Raw genomic sequence first — 25,476 nt, forward strand, 5'->3', positions numbered from 1 at the left:
GCTCACTCCTCCCTTTGTTATCCTCCATCTGATGTACTTTGTTCACAAGAAGAACTCCTGATCTCAGGAGTGAAAGAAGAAGGATTTAAAGCAAAAATCTTAGAAGAAAAAAAAGTCATGGCCCGTCACCCCAGGACCAACCCCCACCAGAGTAATGTTAAAGAAAAAAGCCTAATCTGACTGTCCCTTTTTCCTCTTCTCTTTCCCTTAGCTACCCCACATCTCATCATTAATGTAACCAGGTCAAAGTCACCCCAGATCATTACTTTTGATGCTTGTCTTGTTATACCTTGTGGAGACTTGCAAAGTCAAAGGCAGTTCTCTACTTCAGAAAAGTATCTTTGCCACTCTTGGAAATTATCAGATTGGGCAGATTCAATTAACTGGGCAGTTCCCTTAGACTTGGGATATTATAAAGAAAACTGTGTTAACTGGGAATCTTGTACTCCAAAAACAGAGTTTCTCTGCCGTAGCTTGTCCAAAATTCTATGGACTACCAAAAATCATGGTTGGACCTCCCCAACAACTCTCTGTGTGTCCAAAAACCATACATTCCTTTCACCAAATGAAGCCCCCACCAACTGCCAGCAAAACCAATGTAATCCAGTACAAATTTCCATTACTATCACAACTTCCCAAAATTCCTCCCCTTCATTAAGTCATTTCTATGGTATAGGAGCAGAGGTCGCAGGGGCAGACTCTATAGGATTTTTTGAAATGCGTTTTGTCACCCCTTCATCCCCTCCTCCCTCTCCTAAACCTTCTAATCAAACTACTAGTCTCTCCCTACCCAATAGCAACACCAAAGTAGCCATTGTAGAAGTTAAAGATTTAAAACAAATCCTAGCTATTGAAACGGAGTACCAAGATGCAAATGCCTGGCTAGAATTGATTAGATATTCCATTCACACACTAAACAAAAGCGATTGTTACACTTGTGCAACGGGCAGGCCAGAGACCCAAATTATCCCCTTTCCACTTGGATGATCCTCCAACCAACAGGGTATGAGCTGTATGGTAGCTCTCTTCCAAAACCCCACAGCCTGGGGCAATAAGGCATGCCGAATTTAGCGGGATGCAGTAAGCCTAAGCCTTTTCAGGAGCTAACCAATCACTCTGCCCTTGTTCATCCCAGAGCAGATGTATGGTAGTACTGCAGTGGACCACTACTAGGTAGTCTGCCAAGCGGCTGGATCGGCACTTGCACCTTAATTCAATTGGTCATCCCTTTTATCCTGACATTTCATCAACAAAGCAAAAAAGACAATTGCAAAAAAGAAGTACCATCCCCCCACGGGTCCTTTGACTCTCACATTTATATAGATGCCATCAGAGTTCCACAAGAGTGCCAAATGAATTTAAAACTTGAAATCAAATAGCTGCAGGATTTGAATCTATATTGTTCTCATGGGTAAATGTAAACAAAAATGTAGACTGGATAAATTACATTTACTATAATCAACAGCAGTTTGTCAATTATGCTAGGGATACCATTAAAGGAATAGCTGAGCAATTAGGCCCTGCGACCCAAATGGTCCGGGAAAATAGAATAGCCCTGGACATGATATTGACTGAGAAAGGTGGGGTCTGTGTCATGATTGGGGTCCAATGCTATACTTTTATCCCTAACAACACAGCCCCTGATGGAACAATTACAAAAGCCTTACAGGGCCTTACCACCCTAACAAATGAATTAGCTGAATTCTGGAATAGATGACCCCTTCTCTGGTCTCATGGGAAAATGGTTTGGAAAATGGAAGAGACTCATAACCTCAATCTTTACCCCTCTTGCAATTGTTATAAGTGTACTCACTCTTGTAGGTTGCTGCATCATACCTTGTATTTGTTGATTAGTGCAAAGGCTTATAGAAAAAGCCCTCATGAAAACCCCTCGATTCTCCCCCACCCTACTCAGATAAGTTCCTACTCCTAAATGACTAAGAGGAGCAACAAAGTCAGGATATGTTAAGGAAATGTGAAGAGGGAGAACTATAAAGTCAAGAGGGGGAAATTTGCCAAAAATAATAAGTTCCTCTTCTAAGCTTCCTTGGTCTTTCTTAATCTGTAATGAGCACTTCGTACTCTGCTTAATCTGTAACGAGCACTTGTTTCTCTGCTTAATCTGTAACTGGCAAACCTCTTACTCTTTAAACAACTCTTTTCACCTAGTTGGTAATGGACAGCCTCTCCCTTCCTGCCTAATTGGCCTTATTCAATTTCAAACACTAACCAATTGAGTCAGCTTAGACTGTGCGGTCTGACTCCAGCCAGTGGGGAAAGGACACAGAAACAGGAACTGCGTTAGGGATAAAAACCCCTGTGCTACCCCGCTCAGTGTGCTCGTACAATCAGAGGGACACAGGCAGCACCCATCTGCAGAAGTAAATGTGCCTTGCTGAGAAATTTTCTGTCTAAGTGCTGGTTTTTCCTTGTGGCACTGAGCACTTATTTCTAACAGTCCTGACTTGACCTGAGCCTTGTTAAGGCTCTCCTTTGACAAAGGGAAAGGGAGGTAGAAGTCAAGACCATCAATATTTTACTAATCAGGGAATAAGAGGTCAACCTAAAGTAAGACCTCCAAGAATATTTTCTTCCTTCTCTGCTTCTTATTCTCTTCCCTGTAGCCTACTTCCCCAGGAGTGTGAGTTTAGGTAAGAAAAAGAATCAATGAAGACAGAGCAAGAGCTAACCTGTACATTGCAGCAAGAGTGGCAAGGGAGGAGGTGGAATGAGCAACCGAGTAGATGGTCCCCTGAAATGCAAACACTCAGAGGCAGGGACTGCACCTGCCTCAGCACTCAGAACATTTACTGAAGTGACAGGTCCACTTAGAATTAAACATAATTCAATTGAAGGACAATACGTGTTCAATTTAGATATATTAGGATAGCAACAGCAAGCAAGGAGGGCAGAATAGTAGCTATTATCCCACCACACAGGGACCAACACCCTGGGGACATTCTGCAAGAGACGCACCCAACACACGCTTTTTGAGAAATAAAATGGGACTATATTGTTGACTGTGAAGGGTACCAGAAGATGCTGATGTAGGACAGGTAAGCCCCATTGGGGCTTAGCCTGGAGTATTCTTGGCTTCACTCAGGAAAGAATCAAGGGCGAGCTGGTGGTGTTTGACAGCAACTTTTATTGAAGCAGCAGCAGAGGTACTGCTCCTTGCAGAGCAAGTATACACTACAGGCAGTGTGCCCAGAGTATCAGCTTAAAGGCAGTTCTGCAGTCCTATTTATACCCATTTTAATTATATGCAAATTAAAGGGCAGATTATGCAGAAATTTCTAGGAAAAGGGTGGTAACTTCTGGGTCGCCAGGTCATTGCCATGGAAAAAGGTAGTAAAAGTTGGTTATTGCCATGGCAACAGTAAACTGACATGGCACACTGGTGAGCATGTTTTATGGAAAGCTGCTTCCACCTATCTCTGTTTTAGCTAGTCCTCAATTTGGTCCAGTGTCCAAGCCCCACCTCCAGAGTCAAGTTCCACCTCCTACTTCAGTGCCACCCTAAAACATGCCTTTTTAACATATGGTTTTTTTTGAGCAAAAGGCCATCATGAACCAGCAGAGGCAGTAAAAGCTTTAAAAACATGGCACAATATTTTTCTTTTGTAAAGAAAATTTACAATTTCTGAAGAAAATATCCGTTTGTAAAAGGTATCTCCCTTTCCTGTATCAGGAAGAGGAGGACTCTTAACAGCTCTTATCAATGGAGAAGGCATTGGCTTCAATCTGCATAACAAACCTTACTAAACACATCTTGTTGTTTGGCACACTTTTCCTGGTCATTGGGTAACTTGCCTCCCCAACCTAGAAGCCCCAAATCGCTTTTTCTTTGTTTAGTCTAATATACTCTATAAGTCCAAGTTCTAACATCCCTTTGGGTTACTCACCACTGGGTGCTCCCATGTTTATGAGGGATACACATCTTAATCAACTTCAATGTGCCTTTCCCTTGTTAACCTGTCTTTTCCCAGTCTGGTTTACAGGACTCCAGCCAGAGAACCTAAGACAAGCAGAGGAAAAAGATTACTTTTCTCCTCTCCTACAATTGGGACCTGTTTTTGTCATATTCCACAGCTTGTCTATATAATGATTTACTTAACCAATTTCCTTCTCTTAGACATTTAAATCGTTTCCAATTTTGCCTTTAAAATACTGCAGTGTATAAATTTATAGCCAAGTCTAGTACATAGCCTTCATTATTTCCTTATGATAAAATCATCCTTGTGGATTTGTTGGAAATCCACAAATGTTTCATACTCTAATTCACACTGACAAATTGCCCACCAGAAACTATACCTACTTGCAATTCTCCTGGCCATATACAAGAATGCCCATTTTCACCATCATCAACACTATGTTTTCATTTTTCAAATGAAGATGAAAAATGCATCTATGTTAAAACTGACATTTCTTTATTAATAAATATAAATAAAATTTTTCTTTTGTGGATTGCTCCTTTTATGACTTTGACCCATTTTAATTTTAAGGTGTCTATCTTTTCTGTGTTTACAAGAAAAATTTAATACTAAAAATTTAATGTTGGCCAGGCACGGTGGCCCACACCTGTCATCCCAACACTTTGGGAGGCCAAGGTGGGAGGATCACTTGAGCCCAGGAGTTCAAGATGAGCCTGGGCAACATAGTGAGACCCCCCGTCTCTACAAAAAATAAAAAAATTAGCCGGGCATGGTGCCACATGTCTGTATTCCCAGCTACTCAGGAGGCTGAAGCAGGAGGATCACTTGAGCTCAGGAGGTCAAGGCTGCAGTATGCTGTGGTGCTGTGGTCATACCACTGCACTCCATCTTGAGCAACAGAGCAAGACTCTGTCTCTAAAATTAAAAAAAAATTGTTATGCCTTTGTCATGTATCTTGCAAGTAATTTGCTCCTTTTAGTACGTTGTCTTTAATTTTTTTATGGCTTTTTACATAGAAAGTTTTCACATTTTACAGAGTCAAATCTACTGACCTCTTTCTTTTTCATGGTTTCTGCCCTTGAAGCCATGCTCATCACTCAGAACTGAATTAGTTTTAGAGGAGCAAAATTAATGTTTCAAATAGAGGAACAGAAAGCTGCTCTTCACATGCTCCATGAGGAAAGTGAGAGGAAGAGAGGGCAAGCGCCCTCCAAAGCTGAGATGGGTCAGAGGATGGCTGGCGCCACCTTCTCTCCACCAGGCCTTGACACGCTGGAGTTGGATGGCAGCTGGTGGGTCAGCCACTCACAAACAGGAAGCTCCATGCTGCTCCTCTGGGTTGGCAGATACTTTTGAAAAAATACATGTGCCCTAAGCATCCTTTCTTAAAAAGACATTTTTTATTAACAAAAAAGGTGCTTATTTCCAAAATTTTAAACTTCACAGAAATAAATAAAATGTGAAAGAAACATAAAATCCTGGGACCCCAATTCATTATGCCAAAAGAAAAAATTAAGCTGAAAGTTGAGTCACACAAGAAACTGCCTTTCCTTGAGTTCCTAAGCAGAGAGTTACAGATAAAAAGCTGCTGTCTCTACGGGTAGCTACTCTATGTTCACCTTATCTTAAGAAAGTGCCAATTTACTGAGCATGAGAAGAATACACAATTGACCATTCCCCTACCTACTTCTTTTCTCTTGCAACATGTGGATTCAGTAATGTGACTGTACCCTCCCTCCTTCCCCTCTGGCCAGCTTTTCCCCTTAACTGAAGGCTTTGAAATAATCTTGAGAAAAAGGCACAAACCACAGATTTTTCCTGTGGTTCTGTGTTCCTTTTTGTCCTTAATGTTGATGAAATAAACTTCTAAATTGATTGAGATCTGTCTCAAATACTTTTTGGTTTACAAAGGTAAGAAGTGAAAATTTCATTTCAGTTCTCTCACAATCTAATACCTGAAAGACAAGCGCTGTAAAAAAAATTCAGCATCAACCCTTTCAGGCTTTTTTCCAACACATACCTTAATAACAACATAGTATGCTATGGTATACTGGTATACCCATAGCATAGTATAAACATAGTATCATATATAAAAAGGACTAATCCTATAGATATTGTTTTGCAATGTGCTCTTTTCATGTGATTTACCAAAAGCATCTTTCCATGTCTTACTTTTAGGCCTATGTTATACTATTTTGATGGTTATACAATATTTCATAATATGGATATACCATAATTTTAGTTGTTTGCAATTTTTTATTACAAAAATGCTGCAACAAACATACTTGAACAGAATTTTAAAATATCTGTGCAATCATTTCTGTGGGATAGATTTCTCAAATTAAAATCACTAGGTGAGAAAAAGACATAAATTTTAAAGTTTGGTGGAAATGATAAATTCCTTTCCCCAGAAGGCATTGATTTACATTCCCTCTGATGTTGTATGAGGGTTCATTTCTCCATACACTCATGTTAATAATGTAAATTATCATCTTTTCTAATTTTGCCAATCTGATGGTGAAAAATGGTATTTTATAGCTAAGATATATACATATATTTTTGGTCACATTAGACTCCTCTTGTAGGTTTGATATTTCTTCTGTGAAATATTTCTTCTGCAAGCTGATCATTTATATCATTTGCCCATTTTAAAAACTATTTTGTATTGATTGGTAAGAATTATTGGTAAGAATATTTTGAATATTAATAATTTTATATATATTGCAAATATTTTGTCATGCCTTTTCATTTTGTTCCTTATTTCTTCATCTGCATGTAAATCTTACTTCTTTATATCATCAGTTGTGTTCCTCTTTTCTTTCTTACTTTGGATTATATGTTATACGTAGCCAGGCCTTCCATACTCAAGCTATAGGAATATCTTTCTATATTGTCCTTTTAGCATTATTATTATTATTTTATTTATTTAGTTATTTATTTTGAGACAGAGTCTCACTCTGCTGCCCAGACTGGAGTGCAGTGGCACAATCCTGGCTCACTGCAACCTCCGCTTCCCAGGTTCAAGCAATTTGCCTGCCTCAGCCTCCTGAGTAGCTGGGATTACAGGCGCACATCACCACACCTGGCTAATTTTTGTATTTTTAGTAGAGATAGGTTTCACCATGTTGGCCAGGCTGGTCTTGAACTCCTGACCTCAGGTGAGGAGGTCCGCCTCGACCTCCCAGAGTGCTGGGATTATAGCTGTGATCCACCACCCCCGGCCTTCTTTTAGCATTATTATAGTATTTTTGCATTTAAAATTTTAATCCAACTGTAGTTCATTATTGTGGATGACGCTCATACAACCATGAGGTAAATATTTGGCTTCCTTTTACCCAGTAACAGCAAACAACTGCTTTGACTTAATTTCATTTCCTTGGCAACTTTCTGACAGATAATATCCATATTTGTACTTAAAGTTGAAAAAGAAAACAAGCACCACTTTTGCAATTTTTACTCACTGTGACCTAAAGAATTATAACAATGAAAATGTGCTTTGGAAGTCTGTCATGGTTATTTCTCTTTTTAGGCATCTTTTCAGGGCACACCCATCTCTGCATCACTGTCTGTTTCCTTGTGTCACAAATTTCTGTTCTTTTTTTCTCTCCCTGTTCCCTCTCATTTCTTTTCTCTCCTAATCTCTCCTTTTTCTTAACCACCTATAATGTTAATCACTTTAAATGCTTTTGACTCCTTTGTTTTGGTAGTTTAATTATATTTCATAGTCTCTATGCTTCTTTGTTTTGGAACAAGTTTTTATTTATCTAACTGTGAATTTCACTAGAGTTGTAAAATGTATGCCGAACATAGGATTTGGGGATTGCAAGCATTTACAGCTGATATTCAATTTCTTTCTTTTCACCACAAAAACGATTTTAGAACATGAAAAATATCTTTGGAGAAACAAAAAAATCAATTTCCTCATCATTTTATGGGTCTACATTTTTCAATATTTATAATCTATGGGATAAATGTTTGCATTCTGCTATTGGCTTGTGAACATTTACCTATATTTCTATGTGGTCTTGTTAGGGACAGTATACCTAAGTGGATAAAAGGCTGTGTGGTTGAATTTGGCTTCTTGTTTACAAAAGAGTGATCCTTAGTGATCTACTTAGCCTCTCTGTTCCTTTTCTCTTTCACTGAGGTGAGAAAACCTATCCTTCCCAATTTTTTGTGTGAGAATTAAAATGCAGCAAGAAAACACACATTCATAAACACATCTGCTTTGGCAAAGGAGCACATCAGAAGGGCTGGCTTGTGCGCGCTCTTGCTCTCTGTGTATGTGTATTATGTTTTATGTTACTGTAAAAGATGTAAAGAGAGGCACGTGGTTAAGCTCTCGGGGTGTGGACTCCACCAGTCTCACTTCAGTTCCTTTTGCATGAAGAGCTCAGAATCAAAAGAGGAAACCAACCCCTAAGATGAGCTTTCCATGTAAATTTGTAGCCAGCTTCCTTCTGATTTTCAATGTTTCTTCCAAAGGTAAGCATAAGAGTCAAAGAAGTCCGAACCCAGCTTTCCCTGAAAGTGACTCTCAGTAACTCTTTTGCTTTTTATAGGTGCAGTCTCCAAAGAGATTACAAATGCCTTGGAAACCTGGGGTGCCTTGGGTCAGGACATCAACTTGGACATTCCTAGTTTTCAGATGAGTGATGATATTGACGATATAAAATGGGAAAAAACTTCAGACAAGAAAAAGATTGCACAATTCAGAAAACAGAAAGAGACTTTCAAGGAAAAAGATACATATAAGCTATTTAAAAATGGAACTCTGAAAATTAAGCATCTGAAGACCGATGATCAGGATATCTACAAGGTATCAATATATGATACAAAAGGAAAAAATGTGTTGGAAAAAATATTTGATTTGAAGATTCAAGGTAAGTGTTCATTCCCTTAATTGCTTTATTTCAGTGTGGGTGCTATTTGGCAAGTTGGAAAATAGCATTTCTAATATTCCCCAGCGCTGACCCCTGCCTCCAGGGGGGCTATACAGGAAACCAGATGCATGTCTCCTGCCCCAGTGGAGACTGTGGTCCAATGCGGGAATGGGATCCACACATCTGATAGACCCTCAAGTCTACCTGCCTACAACTCTGTCTTCAGGTGGTTACAGGAATGTGGGGTTGGGTGAAGAACCTGGATTAAGGTGGCATTAATCAGGAGGGGGACACAGGTAGGCCGAGGGAAAAGGCAACTGTTCCAGGTTGCTGATGAATGGGCAAGCTAAGAGTGGGGCGAGAAGAAGAGGCTGACTGGAGAGCAGCGGGCCTTTCATCGACAGAGCCCATTTCAAGCCGGGCTGCCCTGAAGGAGGAGTTATATGGCAGAAAAGGGCTGGAAACAACATATTTAAGGATGAACAGCCCTTATTTTGGATCTGCTTGTCAGAGTGATACAAGGTGGTAGGTGATTTTTGCTGATATGTGTAGAAGATGCACAAGGTGTGGCTTTGTATATCTCTGCCTGTACTGGGAGGACAGGAGTGGATATTGAGGATGGGGTTAGGGAGACTAGTTAGAAAGCTGCTGCTGTAATCCAAGTGGAGTGAGGACCAATTAAATCAGATTTTTTTTGCATGTGGCCTGGGTATCATTAGGTTCTAAAGCTCCCTGGGGGATTCTAATGAGCTGCCAAAGTCAATCGCCACTGGCCTAGACCAAAGGGTGCCTGTAAAATAGGAAGAATGAGGATAATAAGGGTCAGGCATAGAGAAAGGTGGCTTAGGCAAGGGAGAGAAGGTAGAGAAAGTGGAATCGAAATGCCATTGAAGTTGAAAGCCCAGGGGGATGCTGGGGAAGTAGTGACAAGAAGGGAAAAGAAGAAGCTGCGCTTGGCTTGGGGAGGCAGACAGGAACCCCAGCATGAGCACAGGCCAGCCATTCAGTGAGCAAATAAGCATTTCTGTGCTTCACACAGAAAATATCACCGGAAGCAGGGACCCCACCTTCTTCCTCTCTGTCTCCAGCCCCATCTTCAGCACCTGGGCCTACCAGCAATCCCAGATAGTGTCAGATTGCCCACTCCAGCAATCCCAGACACTGTCAGCTCCCCTGAAGTGACAACTTTCCACACCCTAGCCCTGCAACCTTGAGTGGAGAGCACCTTGTAGAAATGTAGTGGGGTTGAGCATGGCGCTGAAAAGGGCCTCTGATTATGGGCTCTGGAAACCACAGATCTCAGGACTCCAAACAGCACAGAACTCGAGTGTCTTGTTTTGAGTGTGAGCCCTACATGGGGGACCATGTTGGTGTTTTCACATTTGGGTCACATTTAGCATTGCGGCGGAAATAATGGCTACCAGTTAGGGGTCAGGTGCTTGCTTACATGATCTTATTTAAAGCGCCCAACAATACTGAGACCTAATTGTTATTATCTCCTCGTTATATATAAGAAAACAGAGACCTAGTCAGAAGCAGCTTGTCCAAGGTCTCATTGCTTGACAGGAGCAAAGTCAGGATTCAAACTCAGAGGTCTTTTTGGCAAGAATGACGACCTTTTCTTTTTTTTTCCAAGCAGCTTCATTGAGATAATTCACCTACCATTCAATTTGTCCATATACTAAAATGGCCTTCAGTATATTCAGAGTTTTGTAACCGTCACCACAATCAACATTTTCATTGCCCCAAAAAGAAACCCTTCACCCTTTAGCCGAAAGACAGTGACTTGCTTTGTGTGTGTGCACGTCGATGTCATACAACATCTTGATTCAACTTGTAGTTGGTCACTATTACCAGACTTAAGGTGACCATGGCCTTGGGCAAATTCTCTATCTGCTCTGAGTCTGCTTTTCCAATGACAACTTCAAGGGATATTCAGTGAGACAAGGTGTGTACAAGTGTCCTGCAGTGCCTGGGGCACAATGCCTGTTTTCTCAGTGCTAATGCCCTCCCACATCTCTTTGTTTCTCCAAGCTTCTCTTTTTTTTTTTTTTTTTTTTTTTATTGAGATGGCATCTTGCTCTGTTGCCCAGGCTGGAGTGCACTGGCATGATCTCAGCTCACTGCAGCCTCTGCCTCCCAGGTTCAAGCGATTCTCCTGCCTCAGCCTCCCAAGTAGCTGGGATTACAGGCATGTACCACCACGTCCGGCTAATTTTTGTATTTTTAGTAGAGACGGGGTTTAGCCATGTTGGTCAGGCTGGTCTCAAACTCCTGACCTCAGGGGATCCGCCTGCATCGGCCTCCCAAAGTGCTGGGATTACAGGTGTGAACCACAGCACCTGGCCTCCAAACTTCTCAAACTCCAGTAGTTGTGCCTGCATTTCCTTCATGAGGGAGTTGCTGCTGCAGGCTGAAGAGGCAATTGAGGGCCCCTTAGAAGCAGATGCTAGTAGGGAAGGGGTTAATCCCAGCAACTCAGAATTAAGGAGTTCTCATCCATGGAAGGCCTTAGGTTGGATCAGTTCTAAGACGCTATCTTAGTGAATGTATACAGAGGTACCACTCCACAAGGGTGCCCATCACTGCATTGTTCATGTTAGCGAAATACTGGAACAGTCAGCAGTTAGAAACTTATTAATCAATTAAATTAAGAATGCATCCTTTAAAAAGATGGATATATGCATTTATTGATGTTCATTAAGAAAAGAACTTCATAATATAATTTCACAATAAAGGGGAAAAGGCAGACTGTAAGATCACATAAACTAGTTTTAATTTTTAAAATATTACATATATATATATATATATATAGAGAGAGAGAGAGAGAGAGAGAGAGAGACAGACAGAAAGAGACAGGGTCTCATTCTGTCATCCAGCCTGGAGTGCAGTGGTGAAATATTGGCTCACTGCAGCCTCTGCCTTCTGGGTTCAAGCAATTCTCATGCCTCAGCCTCCTGAGTAGTTTGGATTAGAGGCGCATGCCAACACACCTGGCTAATCTTCATATTTTTAGTAGAGATGTATTTCACCATGTTGGCCAGGCTACTCTTGAACTCCTGGCCTCAAGAGATCTGCCCACCTCAGCCTCCCAAAGTGCTGGATTACAGGCATGAGCCACCTCTCCCAGCTGAAATACTATATTATTTATATATGTACATATAAATAGAAAATATCTGATAAAGATATACATGAAAATATTATTCATTATTGACTTTGAGTGGTGGCGTTGTGGGTAATTTTTAATCTGCTTTAAACTTTTAAAAATATTTTATCAGCTTGTACAATGATTGAAGTTGAAAGCCCACGGATGCTGAGCAGGGAGTGATAAGAAGGAAAAAGAGGAAGCTGGCTTGGGGAGGAAGACAGGAACCCCAGCATGAGCACAGGCCAGCCATTCAGTGAGCAAATAAGCATTTCTGTGCTTCACACAGAAAATGTCGCCAGAAGCAGGGACCCCACCTTCTTCCTCTCTGTCTCCAGCCCCATCTTCAGCACCTGGGCCTACCAGCAATCCCAGATAGTGTCAGATTGCCCACTCCAGCAATCCCAGACACTGTCAGCTCCCCTGAAGTGACAACTTTCCACACCCTAGTCCTGCAACCTTGAGTGGAGAGCACCTTGTAGAAATGTAGTGGGGTTGAGCATGGCGCTGAAAAGGGCCTCTGATTATGGGCTCTGGAAACCACAGATCTCAGGACTCCAAACAGCACAGAACTCGAGTGTCTTGTTTTGAGTGTGAGCCCTACATGGGGGACCATGTTGGTGTTTTCACATTTGGGTCACATTTAGCATTGCGGCGGAAATAATGGCTACCAGTTAGGGGTCAGGTGCTTGCTTACATGATCTTATTTAAAGCGCCCAACAATACTGAGACCTAGTTGTTATTATCTCCTCGTTATATATAAGAAAACAGAGACCTAGTCAGAAGCAGCTTGTCCAAGGTCTCATTGCTTGACAGGAACAAAGTCAGGATTCAAACTCAGAGGTCTTTTTGGCAAGGATGATGACCTTTTCTTTTTTTTCTAAACAGCTTCATTGAGATAATTCACCTACCATTCAATTTGTCCATACACTAAAATGGCCTTTAGTATATTCAGAGTTTTGCAACCATCACCACAATCATGTTACTGTGTTGCTGTTATAAGTAGAAAAAAAAAATTTCCATTCTCAAGAGACGGGCAAACTTCCTGACCCAACCTCTAGACTATGTAGTAACTCTGTTGCTGAATGTTGATAATTTCCATTTTCTTCCTTCTCAGTAATGCAGAATCTTGGGATGAGAAGAAAACTTTTAATTTAATTTCTGCCTGCCTATATATATCGGGACATAAATGAAGTTTGACTATGATGTTCCATGGGGAAAATATTGGTGTCTGGAAGTCAGAGTGGGAGGGAATCGTTGAAAAATAAGCTAGTCCATCTATATTATGAATGGAGAGAAACTGAGAGGGAAAAGTGGCAAGTCTGGGGGGAACAAAGTAAAGAATGAGAAAAAAAAAAAAACAGAAGACGAGGAAAAGGAAAAGTTCACACAGCTAGGAAGTGATGGGGCTAAGATGTAGACCCAAGCCATCTAATGCTAGGCCTAGGCATTTTCCTTTTATGGTGCAGTCTCTGTGCGGGAGAGGCAAGAGGTTTGTGATTATCGAATGCATGAACTACCGCTAATAATGTCAGTGCCTAATGATCTGCCCAGGGCTTTGCCACATGTTGCTCCTTTTGTGACAGGTAGGGTATGTTTTTCTGATCCTTTTCTGATGCTCTGAGGAGGGCCAGTGTAGACCCTGTGAGCAGCTAAGCAGCTCTGGGCTGGGAAAAGGCAGAACAAAGTCTCTGGTTCCAAGGCAGATGCTCTTTTTCCCTAGAGCTTTGAGCTCCTTGGACACCCACACACTCACATGTACCCACCTGGCCCACTGCTCCAGGAACTCGGTGGGGGCAGAGGTATCCAAGGTCCCCAGTCACATGTCGATGTGGTGATTCCTCCAGGATGGGGTTCCTGGCTGCTCTTAAAGCATTGTCTTTCTCACACTCCGGAGGCACTCTCTTACCCATACTCCTAAACCCTCACTGCCATGTTTTAGGTGGTGCCCCAAGACCACCCACTGGGCCTCTCAGAGCCTTGAACATTTTGTCTGTAAATGGGAAGAAAAACATCAGCCTCTCTGTTAGGGTTAAGTGATATCATATATGTGAAAGCATTTTAAGGTATAAGACAGCATATAAACATTACATATGATACACTATTTAGTGGCATAATGTATCTATGAATATCATCAGAAATAATTTTTTTCTGAATGCTCTTTGTAAATAAAATAAAATAAAATAATTTCCAAAAGTTGCTAGAGGTCTTTGACATTGTTCGCTTGTCCCTAACTGACTCCATCCCCCACTGTATAAATAGATATGCTTATTAAAATCAGAAAATTGCCTAAATTGAACTGGATCTTTACTTTCTTTTTAGAGAGGGTCTCAAAACCAAAGATCTCCTGGACTTGTATCAACACAACCCTGACCTGTGAGGTAATGAATGGAACTGACCCCGAATTAAACCTGTATCAAGATGGGAAACATCTAAAACTTTCTCAGAGGGTCATCACACACAAGTGGACCACCAGCCTGAGTGCAAAATTCAAGTGCACAGCAGGGAACAAAGTCAGCAAGGAATCCAGTGTCGAGCCTGTCAGCTGTCCAGGTGCGTGGCGGGCATCACTTCACAAACACAGCCTGCCAGGCCCTCAGTAGGCAGAGGCACGCTGCTCCAGGTCACAGGTGCTCATGCTGGGAGGCAGCCCTGGCTCAGGATGAGGCATGAAAGCATATCTCTTCCTCCTGGAAACCTTCAAGGGAAGTATCAGGGGAGGTGGTGTTCTATGGTTTTCCATCCTGGGAGTCCTCCCACTGAGCACAATTTGACCACAAGCAATTTTAAAGATCCTCTTCTAGGAGAAAGAATTGCAAAACTGAAGAAGGAGGAGCTGTAGAGAGTATCTCATGCAAAGCCCCATTTTCCAGAGAGGGAAACTGACTTGCCCAAGGTCCCTTGGCTAGTTAGTGACATGATTCCAACTGCTCCCCTAAAGATGGTCAGTGGTCAGCACCTCCTATCAGGAGTAAAGGTAGAAAGGCTGCAGAAACCCTGGGGGGCAGGGTCATGGGGGAATGGAGCCCTTGAGGCCAAAGAGGACTGTGGACAGCAAGGCAACACTCCTGGCACACAACAGGATGGCAAGGCTTGGGGGCTAGCTCCAGAAAATCTCAAAACTCCAAGACCATAATGGATCCCCAGTGTCCCAGCCTGATGTGACCTCCAGAAGTATTTCTGAGAGGCAGCCTTCTGTAGTGCCCAAGCTCTCACCTGGGAGTAGAGGTCTGGACTTCTAGTTTGGGTCTGTCCAAATTTAGCCAGAGAATCTTGACAGAGTTTCTTCCCCTCTCTAGGCTTCAGCTTCCTGGCCCACAAAAAAAATAAGCACCATGTTCACAGAGTATTAGACGAGTAGGCTCTTGGATCCACTTCCAAGTTCATTCATGTGGGCCATTGGGCTGCCTCACAATATGGCAGCTAGCTTCCCTCAGAGCCCTCTAAGAAAGAGCAGGAATAAGTGCCCAGGACGAAAGTTGTGGTCTTTTTGTAACTTAATCTCAGGAGTGATATCCCAGTCACTTCTGCTGTGTTCTATTCATTAGAAGCAAGTTAATAAGTCTAGCCCACATTCAATCAGAGGGGATTGCACATAGGTGAGAATATCAGGAAGCAGGGGTCATTGAAGGCATCTGAGAGTCTGCCAATCACCAACTTGACCAGCATCACTTCACCCCCGGTCTTCCCACCAGTCATCCTCCCATATTCCCCCCATCACTAAGGCACAGTGAGTGAAGTTGCCTCTCCTTGACTTCGCAACTTTTTTTTGAGACAGGGTTTTGCTCTGTTGTCAAGGCTAGAGTGTGGTAGTATGATCATAGCTCTCAGCAGCCTCCACCTCCCAGGCTCAAGCAATCCTCCCACCTCAGCTTCCCCAGTAGCTGAGATTACAGGAGCATGCCACCACACCAAGCTAATTTTTAAAATTTTGTAGAGATAAGGTCTCACTATGTTGCCCAGGCTGGTCTCGAACTCCTGTGCTCAAACTATCCTCCCACCTCAGCCTCCCAAAGTGCTGGGATTATAGGCATGAGCCACTGCAGTGGCCTTGGGAGATCTTTGATTAGAGTTGCCAGATATAGCAAATAAAAATACAGTATAAGTACGTTTCAGATATTGCATGGAACATACTTATGCTAGAAATTTTTCATTGTTTATCTGAAATTCAAATTTAACTGGGTGTTTTGCATTATATCTGGCAACCCTACTTTTCATGTTTATTTTTACTGGAGCCCACAAGTATAAATATGTGTGTGTATTAGGGATGGAAGGAGGGAGAGAGGGAGGACCTTGGGAGCAGCCAAAGTTTGAAGGCTGGAACACTTACGTCCCTTACTCTATGGTGCAGAGCAGAAGCTCATTGTGAGAAGGACCACTAGGGAGATGGGAAGAATACCTGGGGAGAGATTAGGGTGGAGGAGCTGCTCTTGAAGACCCGAAAAGGGATTTGGAAGTTTTATTTTGAAAGGCCAAGGCAGAGAGGAGCAATGGTCAGAGTCTGACCATTTGGCTCAGATTAGGTGAGTGTTTACATAATTAAAACCAAAATACTAGGAGGAAGGAACAGATTCAGATGCGCAAAAATACTTTGTCACATAAACTCATGGGCATGTGATCTCCAAGAGAAACTGTAGGAAGATAGTATGCCGGGATTTAGGAACTGAGAGGGCATATTTTTGACTGACAGTGCCACCGCTGCTTCTGAAACATGATGGAACATTCCCCACCAAAAGTACTACCAGGTGCCCCAGGGCACCACACTGGACAAACTGGAGGGCAGGCTGTGTAAGGCATTGCCTACATTCCTGCATGTGCCCAAGATAAAGTTGTGGCCACCCTACCCAATGACTTGGAGGGAAGATGGAGCTGGTGGCTGCATGACTTAGCCATGTGCTCCCCAAAGCATTGCAGGCCTGCCCTGCCCCACCCCGGGTCAAATCTGAAAAGTTCTCAAGCTCAGCAGGAAGTGGCCTCTGGTATCTCCTGCCCCTCGTCCAAGCCAGCAGGGCCTAAAGGGCCCTGAATCCTTTACTGACCCAATTTCAATGGTTTAAGATTATGCCTGCTTCTCTGGTGGAGGCCTCTTCATCAGTAGAGCTTAGAGAGTTGTGTAACTGGCAGGCAAAGAATGGGTCAGAGGGAGACTCGAGAAAAGAAAGCCAAGATGAATAAACCACCACAGTTTGATGATCTGTTAAACTTGGTTTCTGAGCCTCTGACCCTCTCCTTGGGGCCCATCCTGGGCTTCATGTATAACAGTGTCTCCCTAGGATGTTTTTGCCTGGAGAAGCATTTCTTTTGTGATGCTGGGCCAAGTTCCAGTTTGTTCTTCAGATGACCCCGTCCCCTGACCCGAGCCCCACTGCTGCTTCTCTAACTGCTATTGACTCACAAAGGGCAGACAGCCCTAGAACCCCTCCTGTTTCCCCTGTTTCTGGGAAACAGCTCCCAGAAACACCAGTGCGAGAACACTAGTAAGAGCAAGACCTCACATTTGTGTTGTTTTACAGTTTACAAAGCACTTTCATATCCATTATCTGATTGACTTCCAACAGCCACCCTATGATGTAGGTTTCATTATCTCCACTTTACAAAGAAGGAAACAGGCTCAGAGAGGTGAAGTAACTCTCCAAAGTTCACACAGCTCCTGCCTAAAAAAACCTAGACCAAACCCATTTCCCTTAACACCAAAGTCACTGTTTTCCTCATTGCATTACAGTGACTGAAGGTCCAGCAACTGAAGACTAAGCCCACTGCTGTTACTAACGCACTGTGCACCCGGGTTTCTCTCGTGGCTCCAGGGAAACTCTGTAAGAGTGTGCTGGCCGTGAGGTCAGAGTGCTGGGCTGAACAAGTGAGATATTTACCCTGAGTGTTTGGAAACTGCCTGGTAGAGAGAGTGAGAAGGAATCATGGTGCAGTGGGAGTAGCCAGAGACGAAAGCAGGATCAACAGTGCAGAAACACCGAGACAAGGGGCTGCTTAAGGGAAATGCTCAGGAACAGATATTGTGTGGCTTCGGGCAACTCATTCTCCCTCTCAGGGCCTCATGTTTGAAACTAGAGGTTGCATTACAGTATCTCTAAGATCCTCGGATCTAAAATTTCATGATGCTTTCCGTGACGGGGGCAGTGGGCAGGCCGGCCTTGGTGCATGAACAATCAGGCATTTCTAGCCCCCGAGAGCAGTTTCCCAAAGAGCTTGCAGAAGGAGCTTCCCAAGGACCTTGGGTCCTTCCAGGGTTGACACCACTCACCACCCTCTGTGAGCCTGGGAGTTATAGGGTGAAAGGTCCCAACAAGCTCTTCTATCTGCTTGATGCAGGAGGCAGCATCCTTGGCCAGAGTAATGGGCTCTCTGCCTGAACCCCTCCTGGCCATCCCACTTCTCTTCCTTTTGCAGAGAAAGGTCTGGACATCTATCTCATCATTGGCATTTGTGGAGGAGGCAGCCTCTTGATGGTCTTTGTGGCACTGCTCGTTTTCTACATCACCAAAAGGAAAAAACAGAGGAGTCGGAGAAATGGTAAGCTCCCCCTCTTTTGTCCCACTGCAGGCCCCAGCAAAATCCCCATGAAACAGCTCATGGGGATGACACCTTGAATCTGCAGAGAAAATGATGGAAATAGGTAGTTTCGGAATGTCAGGGTTGTAGCCAGCGGTTATAGCTTGTTTCATTTTGTGGTTAGCTTGATTTTTGAAAAACAAATTCTTAGTGGTGACAATGTGGGAGCTTTGAGACACTGAATCCAGTTGGCCTCATTGGAATCCACCACTGAGGCCTACTTGGTGACAGGCTAATGTGAACATCTTTTGAATGAGCCTCACTTCTCTACGTAGGTAGAAAGGTTAGCTCCAAAACACCGTTTCTAGAAATAAATGTCCTGTCTATGGGTGGCCCAAGATGAGTTGAGGACCAAGCTCCTAGAAACACAGGGAAAATCATTCAGGTCATCAGGTAGTCACAGGAAAACAGCTGTTCTAAAGCAGGGTGCCTGTGCCCCCTTTGCTAATTCTCTGTTCGAGGGATGTGTTAGGGTTGAGAGTTTTTCCTCAGATCAGGCCTGTCCGACAATCTATCAGCAATGAAAAGGTTATGCTTGCAAGTGGGGAGCCGGCTTAGGGAGCATCCAGGCCACCCAAGGCAGAACACTTCAGAGAATGGCCAACCTGGGGTCACTGTGGGGGGCACAGATGAGGGTGTCAGCCATTGGCGGGACTTGCAGCCAAGGGAACAGGCCATGGGGTTCTCTGCAATTCACGTTCACAGCAGGACTTGGTCTCTCCCCAGAACCAGCAGGCACAGCCACACCAGCTGCTTCCAGTGCTGCCCAGGGAGGTGGTCCAAACTTCCCCAGGCACCGGTGGCCTTGGGCCCCGTGCCCTCTGGATTTGGCTTCTTTACCTCAGACTTCTTCCTCAGTTCTCCTTCTGCCTCCCCATCAAGCTGCGGTCCTTCAGCCCCACATCCCATCACACCACTACCCCCAGCCCAGGCCCCGAAATGTCTTCCTGAATGTAGTCCCATTCTTCCCACCACGATTGTCCCACACTTTCCACCACAGCGCAGCAGAATCGCTGGCAGGGCCGTTAGGCATGCCCGGCTTATCCTCCTCTGTGCCCAGCTCTGGCTGTTATCCATGCTCCTCTCCAGCAAAGACCCCTTCTCCATCGACTAATGGTCAAAGACCATATCTTCTTCCAAGGTGGACCTCACTTGTCACCCCAAGACAAGGCAATCTCTGCCATCACCAGGCTGAGAAGAATGATGGTTAGCTCATGCTGATAAAAAAGTCGTTAGTCTCTGTGTTTTATGTCTATTAGTGCATCCAGCTTTCAGAGTGATCTTAGGAGATAGATAACAACACAGATGAGGAAGCTTAAGTTCAGTGAGGTTCAATTATTTGCCTTAAATCCTATGGCCAGTAGGCTGACTCAGGCCTAGGCTGAGGCAAGGAGCCCAGAATTTAAGACATAGAATTTAAGGAGGCTGGCCTGCCCTTGCACAACCTGAAAGTTGGTGTGTCTTTAAACTGCATGCCTGTCAGCCTCACTTGCCTCATTCCAGTCACGCCCTGGGTTGAGTGACCAGGAGATGCAAACAAGGGAGAAGGACAATGAGCCTGGAGGAATTCCTGGGAGCACACATTTAGGCGCCAGCTGCAGCTGCTGGAGTGGGCAGGCTGAGGACCCACTGTCCCGCTTGAACCAGGCAGGGTGCACAGAGCCGTAGCCAACCTTGTCTGTCCAACCCTGCCTGCAGTCTCAGCCATGTGGCTACACCCCATTCCTCCTGCCAGAACTCATGTGCCTCTGTCTACACTTTCTGGTGGCCCTGGGCTCTTCACAGAAATTGACATTGCAATTTTCAGTTCTTGTTTGCCTCTTACTTGATTTTAGGCTTCCTGAGGACAATTTGTGTCTAAGTCACAATGACACTTAACACTTAGAAGATGAGGAATAAATGTTGGAAGGACAAATGAACCAAATGGTGGATGGGCCAGGTGTGGTGGCTCATATCTGTAATCTCAGCACTTTGGGAGGCCGAGGCAGGAGGATCATTTGAGCTCAGGAGTTTGGGACCAGCCTGGGCAATATAGTGAGACCTGGTCTCTACTTAAAAAAAAAAACTTAAAAATTAGGTGGGTGCGGTGGTGTATGCCTGTAGTCCCAGCTAGTCAGGAGGCTGAGGTGGGTGAATCATTTCAGCCCGGAAGATCGAGAATGCAGTGAGATACAATCACACACTGCACTCCAGTCTGGGCAACAGAGCAAGACCCTGTCTCAAAAAAACAAAACAAATAAAAAACAAAAATAGTGGGTGAACAGAGTAGTAAACCAATGGCCAGTGCAAGCTTGCCACATAGGAGATGAAGAAGAACCACCCACTGCCCCATAATTCAGAACTAGGGCCAGGGGTTAGAGCCCTCTCCACAGTCTACTGGACATAACCTAAGCAATGACTGCAGGGCACGGAAGATGGCATAGAGGATGTGTTTTGTCCTTTCTGGAGGCCCTTTCCTCTTTGTGCTTAGAGCACACGAGCCATTTAGGTATCAAAATCACATTGTCTAACTTTGACTCTACACTCAAAGCCATCTGATGCTCACATTTCATGTAGTCAGAGGAGGCCATCTGGTTTGAATCAACATCCGGAAGTTACAGGGTGATGCTTAGAGAGGGCTTGTGCTTCCCCAGCCACACATCTCCATAAAGATGTAAGAGGTAATTATTTCAGCTGGGGGCGGTGGCTCATACCTGTAATCCCAGCACTTTGGGAGGCCAAGGCAGGCAGATCACCTGAGGTCGGGAGTTCGAAACCAGCCTGACCAACATGGAGAAATGCCATCTCTACTAAAAATACAATATTAGCCGGCCGTGGTGGTGAACGCCTGTAATCCCAGATACTCAGGAGGCCGAGGCAGGAGAATTGTTTGAACCTGGGAGGCGGAGGCTGCATTGAGCCAAGATCACACCATTGCACTCTAGCCTGGGCAACAAGAGTGAAACTTCAACTCAAAAAAAAAAAAAAAAAAGAAGAGGTAATTATTTCACCCCAGGGAGAAACTTCTCTTCCTACCTCCCTCTGGAGCCACTGCAAAGATGGCCTTGGGTGCAGGGACTGAAATACCTAACTTACAGCCTAAAGGAGTCCAGAGGGGCCAGCAAGGTGCTCCAGGCCTCTAGCAGCTGGGCACCTTCACAGATTCCCTGTGATTTTAAGAGTACAGGAAAAACTACATTACGAGTAGTTGTAGGCCTGCTTTCATGGACTGAAGTCACACAAAGAAGAAAATCCTGAAGGGTGAGGAGAGGAGGAGTTCTTTCCCTCCTAAGGCCAAGAAGATAGGTCATGAATTTCTGAGAAGCGAGTAAATTTCTAAGGACAAAAAGTCCCTTGCATGTATTCCAACCTCTTGCCAGAAGGTGGATTGCATGACAGTAGAATTGGGGGAAAGGCAGATCTAATATAGAAATGCCTCAGAAGGAATGTAGTTACTAATGTCCTCCATGACTGCTCATAACCCCTTCCCATGCGCTCTAACCATGAGGTTCTTGCTCTCAGGGAACAATTTCTAGGTCAGCACAGAGGTAGGGTTCCAGGTCTGCGTGCTCTCTCTGATCATGGGAGCCCCAGGCACAAAGCCCTCCACCCATGTGTCTTCTTCCTGCTGATTCCTTGAGTTCTCTTGTCCTAGGCTTTCACTCTACCTTATGGTGAACACTTCTTTCTCTCCTACAAGCTTTAGAGTTCTCAGAGAGTAGGGGCAACTTCTGCTTCCTCATTGCATCCCCCAAAGCAGCTAGCATGGCGCCTTGCATATAAAAGGTACTCAATATTTACACTGATTTCACCTGGCCAAGATGAACTCTATTGAGGTTTTGTTGTTGCAGATGAGGAGCTGGAGACAAGAGCCCACAGAGTAGCTACTGAAGAAAGGGGCCGGAAGCCCCACCAAATTCCAGCTTCAACCCCTCAGAATCCAGCAGCTTCCCAACATCCTCCTCCACCACCTGGTCATCGTTCCCAGGCACCTAGTCATCGTCCCCTGCCTCCTGGACACCGTGTTCAGCACCAGCCTCAGAAGAGGCCTCCTGCGCCGTCGGGCACACAAGTTCACCAGCAGAAAGGCCCGCCCCTCCCCAGACCTCGAGTTCAGCCAAAACCTCCCCATGGGGCAGCAGAAAACTCATTGTCCCCTTCCTCTAATTAAAAAAGATAGAAACTGTCTTTTTCAATAAAAAGCACTGTGGATTTCTGCCCTCCTGATGTGCACATCCGTACTTCCATCAGGTGTTTTCTGTATGCAGAACATTGTCACCTCCTGAGGCTGTGGGCCATAGCCACCTCTGCATCTTCGAACTCAGCCATGTGGTCAACATCTGGAGTCTTTGGTCTCTTCAGAGAGCTCCATCACACCAGTAAGGAGAAGCAATATAAGTGTGATTGCAAGAATGGTAGAGGACCGAGCACAGAAATCTTAGAGATTTCTTGTCCCCTCTCAGGTCATGTGTAGATGCGATAAATCAAGTGATTGGTGTGCCTGGGTCTCACTACAAGCAGCCTATCTGCTTAAGAGACTCTGGAGTTTCTTATGTGCCCTGGTGGACACTTGCCCACCATCCTGTGAGTGAAATAAAAGCTTTGACTAGACCCGTGTCTGCTCATTGTGTGAAGGACTCCGGTATCGAGGAGAGGAAGCTGCCGAATAAGAAAGAGCCTCGCTGGTGTGACAGCAGGATCAAATTCAGTCAACTCAATCCGGCTGAATCCTCCTTAGTCCTCACCAGAATGACCCGAACATGCTCCCCAGGTCTCAGCTGCAAAGCTGGGTCCAACAACCTATTTGTAGATTTCCATAATGAATTAAAGCCTCCATGCACAAACGTTAACAGGAGTCACCAGAAAACTTAACCTTTCGGGTCTTGCTTCCTTGACTGTTCAGACACGGTCATAATGACCTGTACTGTCATCCTTGAAAACAAGGGAATCTATGGATACTGGAGGTGTCATGAACTCATCAGATGACATACAAAAAGATAGGCTAAGAGACAACTCAGTTGAATCAAATCTTAAGTGTCTTAAATGACTATGATTAAAAGGTCAGACCCCATCCCCAGCTAGCAGTCATGCTAGCTGTACTTTGAGGGAAGTGGGGAGAAAAAAATAGTTTTCAGTTAGAGTTCTAAAACAATAGGTGGTGAGAAGGCACCTGCTTTGAAGTGCTGGTGCCTTGTCTGTGGTCCTGTCTGCCCGCCTTCTCCTTGGCTTCTTAGACTTGCTAAACCTTGTTACACTCTGGCAGGAAGCTCTGAGGGCTAAACCACAAAAACTAAGTATATTCAGGACTTCCTGTGACAGCTCACTGAGGATTGAACTACTTTTTCCTCTGAATCTGAGAGTCTATTTTTCCAGCAACCAGAGTTAATTACTAAGGGCAATGATGAATGAAACCTCATCGCCTCCCAAAATTCAAACACAAAATCCAGCTAGGTAACAATTGCCACAGGATCTACCCAGTAGAGAGATGAGGGCTCTGGCCGGGCATGGTGGCTAGTGCCAGTAATCCTAACACTTTGGGAGGCCAAAGCAGGTAGATCACCTGAGGTCAGGAGTTTGAGACCAGGCTGGCCAACATGGTGAAACCCCTTCTCTACTAAAAAAAAAAAAAAAAATTAGCCGGGCATCGTGGCACGCACCTATAACCCCAGCTACTCGGGAGGTTGAGGCAGAATAATTGCTTGAACCCTGGGGTGTGGAGGTTGCAGTGAGGTGAGATCGTGTCACTTCGCTCTAGCCTGGGCAAAAGAACAAAACTCTGTCTAAAAAAAAAAAGGAGAGAGAGAGAGAGATGAGGGTCCTAGCCCTGCCCCTTTCTCATTCTTCATGATACCCATGAGTGATTTCATTGGCTATCTCACCAGAACAGCTCATACGCCATTCCCTTAAGAAAATCTTCACTGGTCTATTCAGCCCTGGGCTCTGCCTTTCTTCTGAACTCCTGTGGCATTACATATGGTACAAAACACATACACCCTATTCAATCCTTCATCGTTCATTCATTCAACGAACATTTATTGAACTTCTACTATGTGTCAGGCTCTGTGCTAGGCACTAGGAAAACAGAGGTGTACAATTGCATCTCTGCTTTCAAGGAGTTCACCACCTGGTAGGCAAGAAACGGACCAACCATGGGACAAATGCAATGCAGTATGATAAATATAGGTCAGAGGCAAGTGCATGAACCCAGAGGAAGGACTTTGAACCCAGACTGAGTGGTAAGACTGGGGTGACAAAGAGGGCTTCCTAGAGGAGGGACGTTTGGGTTGCATTGTAATAGATTATTTGAACTGGTGAAGCAGAGGTACAGAATTACCCATGTAGAGGGAACAGCATGAGCAAGGCTCATTTGGCTTTCTGTTTACACAAACATGTAGTTTCTTTTTCAACTACTGTATTTAACTGATTTGAAGATGTCATTGATTTTTCAACTACTGTTTTCAACTTTTTGTATTTCTTTTTCTTTTTTAACTACTGTATTTAACTAATTTGAAGATGGCATTGATTTTAAGTGGCATCATTCTTTTACATGCCACTAAGAAAGAGAAGAACACTTCTCAGTTGCATTGTAACAAATACTAAGATACAGTCAACTTTCAGTCACAATCCCATTCCTGAGATATTAAAATGTGAAAAAATGTTATTTTATGTTAGTGCATTTTAGAATTGATGAAATGCATAGTAAAGAAGCTTTTTGAATACAATGACCATTTCCCAATATCGCTGCCAGCACTTTATTGAAGCTATCATTAGCCAATTGATTCAATGGGTGAGCACAGTCCTGACGAAAGGAAGGGAAGTGAACATACACAACATCCTTGTCCTCCTGATCCAGGGAAGATAAGACGGATTCTCTGCCCTGCACCACCATTAGGTGGGAAACATGAACCTTGCTTAAGATTTGTGCTGCTGGCACCAACCTGTCTGACACTGTGTGACATCCCACTGA

The 25,476-nt window shown here is 44.1% G+C and overlaps 1 protein-coding gene across 1 annotated transcript; it reads left to right on the forward strand.

Moving 5' to 3' along the window:
* Nucleotides 1-8,296: 8,296 nt before the first annotated feature.
* On the forward strand, nt 8,297-23,120 carry CD2 (CD2 molecule). Its single transcript, XM_004026417.5, has 5 exons — nt 8,297-8,420; nt 8,498-8,818; nt 14,286-14,516; nt 18,369-18,491; nt 22,361-23,120. The coding sequence occupies exons 1-5, from the start codon at nt 8,360-8,362 to the stop codon at nt 22,678-22,680; spliced, it is 1,056 nt and encodes a 351-aa protein (XP_004026466.1). The 5' UTR covers nt 8,297-8,359; the 3' UTR covers nt 22,681-23,120.
* The last annotated feature ends 2,356 nt before the right edge of the window (nt 23,121-25,476 follow it).

This window comes from Gorilla gorilla, chromosome 1 (assembly GCF_029281585.2).
Source record: "Gorilla gorilla gorilla isolate KB3781 chromosome 1, NHGRI_mGorGor1-v2.1_pri, whole genome shotgun sequence".
NCBI lineage: Eukaryota > Metazoa > Chordata > Mammalia > Primates > Hominidae > Gorilla > Gorilla gorilla.